This window comes from Ambystoma mexicanum, chromosome 3p (genome assembly GCF_040938575.1).
Source record: "Ambystoma mexicanum isolate Mex_15411 chromosome 3p, UKY_AmexF1_1, whole genome shotgun sequence".
NCBI classification, from domain to species: Eukaryota; Metazoa; Chordata; class Amphibia; order Caudata; family Ambystomatidae; genus Ambystoma; species Ambystoma mexicanum.
In genome coordinates, this window is record NC_090925.1 from 256279048 (window position 1) to 256292589 (window position 13542).

General features: G+C 48.2%; 1 protein-coding gene across 2 annotated transcripts in view; it reads right to left on the bottom strand.

Annotated features, from left to right (window-relative positions):
- Window positions 1-13542, bottom strand: part of CABLES2 (Cdk5 and Abl enzyme substrate 2) — a 419982-nt gene that overhangs the window by 131533 nt on the left and 274907 nt on the right. The window contains exon 2 of one of the 2 annotated variants that reach the window (XM_069650745.1): window positions 9545-9616. The exons of the other annotated variant lie outside the window; for it this stretch is intronic. Coding sequence (XP_069506846.1) covers window positions 9545-9616 — 72 coding nt within the window. The remainder of the gene's footprint in view (window positions 1-9544; window positions 9617-13542) is intronic. 2 annotated transcript variants of the gene reach the window in all.

The following is a 13542-nucleotide window of genomic DNA, read 5'->3' on the forward strand; positions in this document are numbered from 1 at the left end:
GTGCCTGCAACTAACTCACTCTGCGAGCGGAAGGGACCGCAACTAAAAATACAGTTTAAGGTCAACAGTCTCAAAGGACAAGAATGTAAAGGCTCAAACGGAACTCCCATTAGGAATTTTAGAACCAGGTTTAAATCCCAACTAAGCACCTGGAAAGGGGATGGTGGGAACACAGTGAGCCCTTTCAGAAACTGAGAAATCAAAGGAATTTTAAAATAAGAGCACTCCTCAGACGAGCGCTTAAATATGGACAGCACTGCCAGATACCCTTTAATGGTACCCACTTGCAGGACCTTGTGGGCTAACGAAAGCAAAAAGACAGAACCACAGGAATAGCACATGAAAAAGGATCCCCATTCTTCACCCTGCACCAGTTGCAGAACTTTCTCCAACGGCAACGGTACAGGGACTTTGTTGCAGGCCTTCTGGCGGAAAGCAACACCTCCATCATGTCTTCAGGGAGGTCTCAATCCTTATACCTTAACCTTTCAGAAGCCAAGCATGAAGGTTGAGGGACTTGACCTCTGGAGGGAGAACCTGACCCCCCCCCCCTCCCGTGAGAGCAGATCATCTCGGTAGGCAAGACGGCATGGAGGGCAGATGGACATGTCGAGAAGGTCCGGTTACCATGTTCTCCTGGCCCATGCCGGAGCAATAAGGATCATTCAGGAACCGAACATCCGCAACACTTGCGGAATAACAGGGGCTGGAGAAAACTCGTACAGCAGTGGGAAGGACCACTCCACTACGAACGCACCCCTCTGCCCCCCAAGGCTCCTCGGAGGAAATTCCCACGAGCAGAATCGCACTTCCGGTTGACACTGGTGGTGAAGAGATCTACTTGTGGGGACCCCCAAAGGGCGAAGATCTACAGGAGAATCTCCTGAGCCAGCTCCCACTCGTGTGAGACCGTGCTCTACCTGCTCATAATGTCCGCCGCCACGTTTTCGTCTCCGGCCAGATGAACTAATCAAAATTTCCTGCTGGATGACCCAGAACCAGAGCTGCATCGCCTCTCTGCACAGAGGGAGAGACCCTGCCCCCCCCCCCTTTTTTTTGTTGAGGTAGTGCATGGCCACTGTATTGTCCGTCACAATCGGGACATTCTTCCCCCGCACAGACGGCAGAAAATCCTTCAGGGCTAGCCTGAAGGCCCTCAGCTCCAACAGATTGATAAGGAGTCTGGACTCCGATGGAGCCCAACGACCGGTGACTGTCAACCCGTTGGCATGAGCTCCGTGAGGGATGCGTCCGTCAGGATAGTCACCTCCGGCCAGGGTAGCCAAAATGGACCCCCCCCCCCCTCATCAGATTGCCTTTGACGGCCCACCACAGAAGATCCTGGGCGACAGAGGGCGGCACCTGAACAGGATCCGACATCCTGCCGGAGGACTTTGACCACTGCATCTTGAGAGCCCACTGCAGAGATCTCATCCGCAGCCTGGCCTCTGGCACCAGGAGAATGCAGGATGCCATGAGTCCGAGCAACCTCAAGAACTCTAACGCCGGGAGACTCTTGGGCATGTTGAAACTTGTTCACCATCTGCAAAATGTGATGAGCCCTCACCTGGGGAGGAAAACACAGCCCCAAGGATGTGTCAAGCACTCCTCCGATGTACTGGAGCCGCTGGGTAGGTGTCAAGTGGGACTTGTTTAAGTTGAGGGAGAAGCCCAGCTTGTGAAGGGAGTGGCAGGTGACTGACAGATTATCCAGGACTTGCTCGGGAGAGCGCACCCTGATCAACCAATCATCCAGGTAGGGGTAGACATGAATCCCCCCTTTCCTGAGATATGCTGCCACCACCATGAGCTTGGTGAAGACCCTTGGACGGAGGTCAATCCGAATGGCAGGACCCGAAACTGAAAGTGCGAGTCGCCAACCGCAAACCTACTGCTTGGGATGAATCGGCACATGAAAGTAAGCGTCCTTGAGGTCAAGACACAGCAACCAGTCCTGAAGTTGAAGGACCTGGAGTACTTGAGAGAGAGTAACCATCTTGAACTTGTCCTTCCTGAGGAGCTTGTTCAACCCACGCAAGTCCATGATGGGTCTCAATCCCCAGTCTTTTCGGGATCAAAAAATATGGGGAATACCATCGCTTGTTCCTCTCCGCTACAGGCACCAGTTCTATGGCGCCTTTCTCCAGCAGGGATTCGATTTCCTGTGCAAGGAGCGGATCCGGACTCTTCAAAGAGATTTCCTGGTGGATTGTCGTGAGGCCTTAGGCCGGAAAGGAAGACCGTAGCCATGGGCTATGATCTCCAGAACCCACAAATCTGAAGTAATGGCACACCATTCTACAAGATGCTGCGCCAGCCTTCCCCCAACTGGCGAACCATGGGACATAGCCTCATGACGGAGCTGAAGCGGCTGCAGCAGTGCCTCAAGGGCAAAGAGGCAACTGCCCGAGCGGCTTTGGCACGACGAGTACCTTGTTTTCCACCTCGGGTACTCCTACGTTGGGCCCTTTGACTGGCCACTCCCCTCGATCTACAAAAAGACGAGTAGTACCGAAAGGAACCTCCCCTTCATTGCTGTCCCTTAGGACGAAAAGGCGAAGGTTGGCGGACTGCATCGCTCAACAACTTTGCTGCAGCTTTGGAGGTCTGCAACCTCTCAAGGCTCTTGTCAGCCTTGCTGCCAAAAAGATGTACACCATCAAAGGGCATGTTGAGAAGCTCGACTTGTATGTCAGGAGCAAACCACAACTTCCGCAACCACGCAAAACTGCCCATCACGGTGCTCGCTGCCATGGACTGGCTGACACAGTCTGCCATGTCCAGACCCGACTGAACGGATTCACACATGGCATCCTTGCCATGCTGAACAAGGGCAAGAAAACCATCCCATTCCTCCCCTTTGGGAATATGTTCAGCCGCCAAAGAGACACAATTCCACAGAGGGAGTGAAACGTGGTTAGGCACACACAGAGTTGGCTGCCTGTAAAGCCATACCCCCTGAAGAAAACACTTTCTTCGCCCAGCCATCAAAATGTTTGTTGTCCCCATCAGGAGGGATGGTAGGGTACTACGCCTGCTTTGCCAGGGCCGTAGCCGCCTGCACCACCAAACTCTCTGTAGTGGGATGCATCAAGTAGCAGGGGTCGCTACTGGCTGGACAGTATTTTTTCGGCAACGACTTTCTCACTGCCGGGAGACTCTCTGGAGCAGTCCAAGCCGCCACCACCATTCTCTGTAAAGCCATATGAAATGGCAGCACCGGGTCAGTGGGTGGACCTTGGTCAAGGATATCTATCAGGTCATCCTGCAGCAAATCTACTGGTGGCGCAGACCACCCCAAGTACTCCATCACCCTCGACATGAGGCGCCTGTACGAAGATTCAGCATGCGTACCAGGCTTAGGTCTGCCAAACCCGACCTCCAGGGAGGTATCAAGACCACTGGCATTGTGCAAAGACTGACACAGATCTTCCAACTGGCTATGACCAGATAACAGGTCGTCAGGAACCTCATCAGGTACCAAACCTTGCTCAGACCCTTCATCCACCTCGGAGATAATTCAGAGGCTGGAATAAATCCCTGGATGAGTGCAAAGAAAAAAAGGTTCAAATACAGGCCTCACTGACTTTCAGGGCCTTTCTCAGAGTTTCCACCTATGCATGGTACCTCCGGTAAAGCCTCCACAAAAGGCGTCTAGGGCTTCGACGGAATCGGCGTCGAGCATGGTGCTGATGGCATCGACACAGGCCTCGAGGGCGGTGCCCCGAGCGTGTCCATTGACGGCCTCTGCGCCGACTACTTCCTCAGAGGCGGAGCCTCGAGAAAGTCCCGACGGACATGGCGCTGATGGCGTCGACGTCGTCTTAGATGACCTCACAGGTTCTGCGGGTCTCTAGGGCGTTGAGGACCGGGACCTGGAGTGGGCATGGCTAGAGCGATCCACCTTATCCGATCGGAACCCCAAGGCTCCTGATGATCGCGCTGACCGGCCAAGCCCAAAAGGCATGCAAGCAGTGGCCCTAGCATGTTCCCTGCCGGCTTCTTTCGATGGCGCAGACATAACGAGCCCTGCGATTGGAAAATGGCCATCATCTCCGTACGAAATGCATCCCATTCCGCAGGAGAGGAATGCTCGTTGGGAAAAGCAACCCGCCGTCTGGCGGAGTCCTCAGACGGGGAAGGCGACCGGTGACGGTGCTTCCATAAGTGCCTCGAAGAGGCAGAGAAGCGGGAAGCACTCGTGATGCAGAGAGTCACCACTCGAGTCGTCGGTCGAAAGCCCAGCGTATTTCGACTTTTGGGGTTTGGAAACCCTACCTACAGTAAGCTTCTTCTGCTCCCGCAAGGCCTTCAACGTTAACGACTGGCAATCGTCACAGTCATCAGTGGCGTGGTCCTCGCTGAGGCACCACAGGCAGACGTTGTGCGGGTCCTTAAGTGACATCTTGGAACCGCAGTCCCGACACTTCTTGAATCCCGACCGCGGGGTAGAAGACGAAGACATGATATCTTCACAAACACCATGTTCAAAGAACCGATAGAAGTAACAGAAGAACCGAGGCGCGCCGAGATCTCCAAAGCAAACATGTTTGCGGAAAAAACGGAACGGAGGCTACGGGCGTCGTGCGTCCTACTTATAACATCCGGTGACGTCGGCTTGACGGAGGGCCTCGAGGACAGCGTATCGACGCAGAACATTTTCCGAAGCAGCACAGCTGTGGTGATTACCTGTCAGATGTGGAATACGTCGGAGGAACCAATCCCTTTGAAATACACATTGCAACAAAGTTATGACAAAGTTATGAAACACTAAGGGCCCTGGGACTGTCCAGGTACACCAAGAGTTTGAGACTAATTCGTGCCCAGGAATTTGAAGAACATTGTCCCCAATGTTGCAGCAATCTCATCCATCCCGTGGCATTTCTGGGTAAAAGGGGACCTTTCTTGAGAATCTCGTGAACAAAGCACAAGTGTTTGAAAAATCTGCATGTGTGGTGTGAGGAGCCAGGAATGCGACCGGACACATGAGTCCAGTTTGTGGTTACAAACATTTATTAAAGCAAATGGGTTTTGGAAAATGTCCCTCTATCCTTAATCTAGAAGGCATTTTGACCACCTCAACCCAAAACTAATGGGTGTCATTTGTCAAGATGTCCAAACAAAAAGTAACTCCTGTGTCCGTAATCCTATTTTGGCACTACCACTCTAAAACTAACTTCCAAGTTGTAAAGGGTACCTAACGTCTCTTGATTTCTCAAAGTGCTCAAATTTTCAAATCCCTTCCCCAGATTACTTGTACCAATAGAATTGGTTCAAAAATAAAATAATCAAGTTCCTCAGTATCCAGGAGGATCACTCTCCCCTTGGTGTATTCAGTTTGCAGGGAAACTTATCTTTCCCATGCTCTCTTACCCTTTAATATTCTTCACCTTTTAAAGTGCAGGTTGCAAATTGACAAGTTATATGGTGCCTTCTTTGGCAGGCTTCACACATTTATAATCTGAATGGTATGGGTCTTCGAGATGCTCTTTACATTATAATTCTCAACCCACACATGTCTTCATTTGGTATACTTTCAAAGGGCCGATCTAATTTTGCAAAGTTCCCAAGGGGAGTGGTTATCATTCACTTCCCTGGATCCCTCATGCTTTGCTTCCCTTTCAAGGGCTATGGGATTTCCCTTGTCCAAGCACCTTCAATTTTAATTTTGTTTCCTCCTTTAAGGTCGGGTTTCAATAACCAATTCGTAGTCTGATTTATAATTACTTTCACTTCTTTAAAGGCCTCTTTTGGTCTTACGCTGCGTTTGTGAAACACTTGTAAAATAACCTGGTAACCCACTTGTATTCTTTGGGCTTAACGATTGTTTCAGGCCTCCTCACTACGGTTCCCTTCTGTTACTCCTACAGAGCGGCATACGCGTTTAGGAAACCCAGTAACCCACTTTTTTCCCCATGCGCTTACTGGCTGCATTCAGCGTTTCCTCGCTTCTGTCTGGCAATGTGTTGGCTCTGCCTGCACCCAGTTAATCGCTACACTCGTGCTGCGTTCCCCTTCATGGGGCACGGTTTTCGTTGCTCTTTCTTCAAGCAGTGAACCACCTGCACCAGAGCTTCTTTGCCGGGGTCGGGTTTGCCTCCACGTAATTTGCCACAGTGCGTTTCCCCTCAAAATGATGCTCTGCATCGGTACCGGATGCTGTGCAGCCCAGTGTCTACAGCTCCTTTCTCTCAGTCAGCTGTGTCGGGCACGCATTTCAACTTCCCGGGCTGATTACATTTTCTAATAACTAGACCGCTGCGATGGTTGCCAAGTCTTAGTGATATTCATTGGTCTGTTCTTTCTAGTCTCAGTGGCAAGGCAACCATTTCTTGAATGATGAGGACGTGGATATTTAACTTCATGGGAGTGATCATCCCTTCCCCTGCCTCATCCGAGTTGTCAATATACCATTCTTAGTGGGATGTTGAGTATACAGTGGACATAAGAGGCTGGTGAGGAGTGTGACAATATGCCATTAAGGCATGTGGAATAGAGGAAACTTCCCTGAAAGGAGGGAGGGGGGAGGGAGGTGTGGTTTCCTCTATAAATACCCCATCATCTTCCCGAGGTTCTCCCTCATAGCTGGCCCCATGGTCTGGATCAGGTAGTGGCTGGCGTCCCATTGATACATGGGGGGGGGGCACCTTAGGGAAAGAAGGGAGGACATCACCAGATTCACCACAGTGGTGAGAAAACCACACTCATGATTGTGTCTGGGGTTCAGAAGTCCACCCGCACTATCTTGTTGCATTCAAGATACTTGACATGTGGTGGTGGGGGTTGGAGTACGTCATGAAACAGCATTGAATTGCCATGATATATCACAGATTGAACCAGCACCTGGGCAGACAAGGCATCACGGAAGCTGGCAGGAATTTCTCCACCCATGGAAGTTGCCATTTGTTTGGTCACCAGTATTGGCACAGGCAGTGTGCAGGGATGAAGCACAAATCTACCACTCCCTCCTTGTTTCCCCCGCCCCCTTCGATTACAGAAAATTAACTTGTGGTTTGGTGTTGGAAGTGGATTTCAAGTTGGGGAGAGGGGTGGGGTTGCAGATTTGCCCATTGGGTCCAAGTTTGCATTATCAGCCAAGCAACGAGTTTCGAGGGCAAGTAATACGGGCAAATGCTACTTCATGTTGCCCTCTAAACATGAAGGGAAGGCGGCAGAGGCAAGCTGGTGTTCATCTAATTGTTAGTTCGAATGGGTGGACTTCAGTGCCTTTTGCATGGAAAACGAGCAGTGGGACCTCGCCATCATTGAACACAGTTGCTGATGCCAAAGTCAGTGTGACAGAAAAACGGAACCCGTAACTGGGTATAGCCTACAAGATGGCTGGAGGAGAATTACTATACCTAAAGGGAGCACACTGGTGATGTGGCACCAGTGTACCAGGAATAGGACCAAGTGGGGCAGATTTGTAAATATGTGGAATGGTTCCAAACATGTAGGTTCTTCTAGTGTCATGTTTGGACACGGGTCTGCACAGATATGAGTTGCCCAGGATTCTTCAGGCTTCACTTGACATGGAAGGGGACCATTTGTAGGATATGGAGCAGTGATTTGTTCTCAACCTCGCCCTGAATGCTCGAAGTGGGTAGATACGGTGCATGGGCAGGATTGGGACTATAATGATTTGGAACACTGTTGCTTTCAACGGCTACTTATTCAATGTCCCCCTTGAGCACAGTGGCTAGGGCACAAGGATTGCCCTCAATGGCAGACAGATCACCACTGCCTGCCAAAACATTAGCTTAATGAAATAGCTGCAGATTTCGATCTGAATTTCTTACTTCAACATTATAAATTGAGGGGGGTTATGTGGGAAATAAGGAGGTGGCCTTTTTGTGGTAGTGTCCAACTGCTTATTTATATTGAAAGGCCAGACACCTAAGCCAAAGGGCCAGATCGGTATACTGGTTGCATTAGTTTGCCCATGTGCATTACTCTACATGTATAGATTAGACGGCTGGTACCTCCTTGTGTGGAGGGAGCGCAACATCCGGTTTAGCTAGTATAACAAGGTATTTGGTGACAAAAGGTCATTTTCCTTGTTCGTTTGCTCAGTTCAGGTTGGAATAAACCAGCTAGATTGTGCTCTGTGACATGATGTCCACCAAAGTTAGGCCATCAGCTCATTGTCAAAGGGAACCGATCTATACTGGGGCCGAAGAACGTAGTTGCCGATGCATTTACAAAACGGGGTTTCCTGTGGGTGATTTTAACTAAGTGCAATGAGGGTACCCCGCAATTCCCCTTTTAATAATCAATTCGGAGTTCAAAGTATAACAGTTTTACAGCAGGCTGATAGTCGAGTACTATGCAATGTATGGTGTTTAAGGAGGACTACTGAGCAAGGCCTATTACACGAGGGAAACATTGTATGAAATTAGCTCTTTGGGTGACGTGTTCATATGGTTGCAACATCTCTGGGTTAGGAAGGTCCACTAGATTATCACCCTAGGCCAAACCAAGTGGCTGCCATTCTTTGCGCCTTTGCTCGGCTGACTCAGATGTGAGCTCATCCAGTGCTACAAATAAAAGTAGTTTTCACCTGCTTGTGTTATCCTTTGACATCTTAGAATGTCAAAGTAGTTATACTACTGTAATCTAACCTATGCATTTTGGCTTCTAATGAAGTAAAAGGCCACTTATTTACTAAAGCACAGCTGGCTCCCCTTTCTCGGCTTGCACTGTTGTGGCATTACAGATACCTAAAGAGGTTCTGTGCCTTAAATAAAAAGGCACAGTGTCACTTAGTCCCTGTGTTTTAGGGGGGGGATGACCAGGTTTTCCCCGTGTAATGCTTTGCAATACTTTACAGAGTACCAGGCTTGCACCCTTGTACTTCCTAAATCTACCGTCATCTTTCTGCTGAACCCTTCCCAGGGCTTCCGGCTGCTAAAAGATCCATGCCATACAAGAATTCATTCATTTACACCCGCATTTGTTCGGCACCACTGCTCCTACCATTGGCTCTGAGAAACCCCATGCAGGCCCTCTTGAGATAAAGCCTCTTCGCATTAGACTCCAAAACTGCTGGTTGTCACTAACCCAGGCTCTGTTAACGTTTGATCACTACCCATGTATGCGAATGTAGCAGGTATAAAGTTGCCTCATTAAAGATTAACCCATACATTAGAAGACCCACAAATGTGCTCATTTGCATCAATACAAAACCCTTACTAGGATTTTGTGATGGAGCTGGTAAAGGGGAGAAAGCTGCTTTTAATGTCCAAGCATCAAAGAGATCAACACCAGTTCTAGAACATGGCAGGCAACACGTGCTCTATGCATCATGAACGTTGGCGCTAGCATGGGCTGGCACCCAAGGACATTTAGGCTCTCTGGTGCCCCCTCTTCAAATAATGCATCCATGAAAATCTAGAAATACTGGACTATCCTAGCACCAATGCATGCAGAGCCCAGACAAAAACAGAGGAAGCGATTGAAGAGGACTGAGTAGAGCGAGGAGAGTTCGTAGGCAGAAGTCATCATGCAAGAAGGGAGGAAGAGTGAAGGCTGTGGTGAAAAGTACCTCCGGACTCCGGCGCTTTCCGTTACGTTGTCTAGAAATTCTAGAGAGCAGCGTTGGGATACAAGCCTCCTTCTGCAAAAGTGGACAGCATTAATGGAGGCCAGGGTGCTAAAAACAAGCAACATCCACAAAACGAGAGCAAACATAGGTAACACTTGCATTCTAAAGCAGCTGCACAAACATTTTTTTCCAAAAGCTAGGTATTTAATTCACTGTCAGACTGGAAATAATGTTGGGAGAGAGAATTTGTGCATAGCCAGGAAGAAAAGTCTGTTCACTGCATAATACACATTCTCAAAACTTTCAACAGTTGCACTGTTCTTAAAAGAATTTTAAAAAAGCAACTTGATCCGAGACAAAATTGGTGTCCAATATCATTTCACACACTAGCTGTAGTCACAATAAAAGACCAACACCTTTTATTCGTCTGTAAACAATTTTCTGCGAATGGTAAAAGGTGTCAAGAAAGGAAACGGCGAGAATGCTAAATAGAGGAAAAAAGTACATTGGATGTCAACTTTGGTTATGCAGCCATTCCAATACTAGTCTAAGTTTTTGGAGGTCTAATATAAATGCATTTCCACTAGGTCCAAAACTCTTTCTTCACACCCCCTGCGCCTCACCAATCCAATGTTCCATTGCTTAGTGAAGCAAATTGAAAAATTGTTGATCGTTGACAGGGGACTGTACAGAAATACAGCAGCCAGTTTGAGGCATTGCATGGAGCAGTCTGAGCCCTTGCAACCGAGAACAGGCTCTGCCTTCCTGGTTTCCAGCTGGAAGGTCTAACCAACTAGCTGGCGTGAATTGTATTCGAAGAATGCCAATTTCGATCGGAAATGACTCCCAATAACATTGGCAGATGCATTCCCACATATGGTCTATATGCAATAGCACAAAATTTAGAAGTGGCGAGTAAAAAACAAAAAATACATACTTTGGACAAAACAATGAAAAACAAAACAAATAAGTGACTTACAAAATGCGACATTCACCTTATGGGCCAAGTGCTGCAAACTAAAGAGGAGCGTTTACATATCCAAAATTACGTTCTTAAGCGTCACTGGTGGCAGTATGGTACAGTAGGGTGGATGGGGGGAGAGGACAGGAGGGAAGACGAGCTCCCTCTTTAGCGAACTTCTTATGGTAAAGGTGACTCTCCAGAGTTGGAGGGGGAAGGGAGATTGGGGTGGTTGCTTTGAACCAGAAAACTATTAATCAAAGTAAACCCAAAAAGTACATTTTCAGTCCCTATTCAAATGCTACCTGCAGCCTTCTCCCAATTTAAGAGGTCTTCAGCGTTCTATAAATCTACTTGGCACAATGCCGTCTTTCGGTTGTTCTAACATAATAAACTGCCTCCTTAAATGTGATCACACAACGATCAATTTCTCATGCAGTGAGGCAGCGATTTTCCTTTAGTGGACTATGTTTGAACAATAGGTTTGCCAACAGAAAAAGGAATAATCCCCTTGCAATGCAGATTTTTCCAAACATGACATGTAGAGTGGGTTTTCCAGGTCCGAGGGCGCGCACAGTACAATGTCCCCACCGATTAATGAACTAACTACGCTTCTATAAACGAACTGCTTCTTTAAACACTGGGAATAAGACTCGTTGAGACACTTGATCGGTTTCCAGCTGTACTTTTGGTTTGAAGGAGAAGATTTTTATTTTTAAGAAAGAAGACTTGTGCTATTGCTTCTACGTGTGCCCTATCTAGGTATGGGCTGCAAAGGGTGCCAATTGGTGGAAAGCTTGTTGGATCTAACATTTTTTCTCAGAGACTGATTTTCATTGTGTTGCACATGGGGTGGCATAACAGTGCTCCACAGTAGAGCGCCAAGGTAGGTGTAGATTTGCTGCGGCGCATGAATGCCATACATGGACTTGCCATATTAAACATCATGGAGCCGCTCAAACAAGGACCAGAAGGCACAGGCTCTAGTCACAGCTTCAAAAATGCACCCATTAAAGACACATGAAATACATACAACTGTTGCAGAGAGAATTGACAGGCTGTGAAGACTGGTCCAACTTGAAACTAATGCGAACCCAAAACGAATGGGTTGCTGCTGCTTCAGGCGCATGCAACCACCACAACATGCCACTGTGAGGGGAGGGTGGGGGGGGTCACTGTGGCATGTAACCAAGTCGCTTCAAAGCACCAAAAACGCTAGGGTTTTAGCAAAAGATCAGGCACAATGCATTGCAGTTTCTACACAGTGGGTTGCATCTAGCTGGTAAAATGTCTGAGTTAAGAGCTTGCTTCCAAAATCTGTGTGCAACCCGGACGTTACCAGAAGTAATCCCAGCATACCGAGGTAAAACCATTTAATTGAGAGCTTCATTATCATACACAGATCACCATTAAAAAAGATACATTTGTTGGTGATTTTAGGCGCTACACCACTTAAGGACCAGCTCACATAAATAGCACAAGGCTCAAAAGTAGATTGCACTACCTCGCACCCCCTTTAATAATTATGGCAGGAAAGCTTTAGGCAACAATTGTAACCTTTCAAATGCCTCGGCATCCATGACTCATTAAAGCAAGCACTGGCCCCAATAAACCCGATGCCCAAAAACATGAAAGAATTCAGACGAAAGTACTTTACAATGTAGTGGCACTTTCCACTTGTTTCTTCCTTTGTCAAGTTTATATAACAAACTAAAATGCTACATACCATTCGACAGCAACAACAAGTGTGACATGGTCAGGGGCCATGTCAGGGGAGGGGCAGGCTCCAGGATCCCCTTCTGAACTGGGAAGGGGGGGGGAGCGCGCTACCCAAGTGTAAACAAGAGCCAACCCTGTTCCAGAGGTTTTGGGGATCCGTGGGGGCATGTGCTGTGCCCGTTATACCCAGTACCACCCTCGGTCACCCTTACAGTACTGTTTCTGGCCAGTGTGCTTTGTACAAGACTCATAGCTCACAGCAGTGGTGACAAAAAGACCGGACAGGAAACCATAAATACTGCAACACTAAACCTTCTGCACAACCAAACAACATCAATCACAAAAAAAGCAAACCACTTCTTGCGGTGAAGAAGCAAACTTCCACACCCATAGCACCAGAGAAAAATCAGACTGCAAATAAAACTCTGCAGGAAAAGGGGGAGGGGCTTTTAAAGCCTTTACCCATGTAACTAAACTCCTGGGGAAAAGGCAGGTATAGATTGGCCCAGTCATGTGAGTACTGGAACAAATAGGAGTGGGGCAACAGAAAGAGCACAGTATACAAGTGGAGTAAATGGAGGACAGTAACAGGAAGTGAGGTGAGGTCAAGAGGTGTGAAGGTGAACCAAGCGACCAGGGTGGGAGGACTATAGAGTGAAGAGGTGGTGGCGGCAAAGTTGGTTCAGAGTGCAGGTGAGGTATTGGTAGAGCGGGATTGTAACCAGTTAGAGTGAAGCAGTGAGTGAGAATGCTTGGTGAGGAGGTAGTAATCAGGAAAGAGGGAGAGCGAAGTAGGTGGAGTGGTGCAGAGCGGGTGCAAGGAGAAGGGTGATTAAGAGAAGCAACGGGATGAGAATAGTGAAGTAAATATTATGTAGGCTAGAGAAGAGCCAGCCGGGCACCATATCCCCAGGGAACAGACTGAGGGGTGGTGGGGCAGTGAGGAGGGTCAGAGAAGATCCAAGACGGGGTCTGCAACCTTTGGCTCTCCAGATGTTTTAGACTAGAATTCCCATCTTCCCTAACCAGCTTAATCAATAACCAGAAATCATGTGAATTGTGGTCCGAAACATTTGGCGAGCCAAAGGTTGCACACTCCTGATCTAGGAGATCAGTGAATGCATAACATCATTGGGATGGACGGTGAGGAGGAGAGCGGGGACGGGGGTATGGAGCAGAGTAGGAGGGAGGAGAAAGGCGCACTAAAACTAGGGAAAGGAGAGGAAGGGGGAGTGAATTTAACCAAAAAAATAAATAAATAAACACGACGTCCGTTATCGGCACATACTAAATAACCAAAAAAACTAGTGTTCAGATA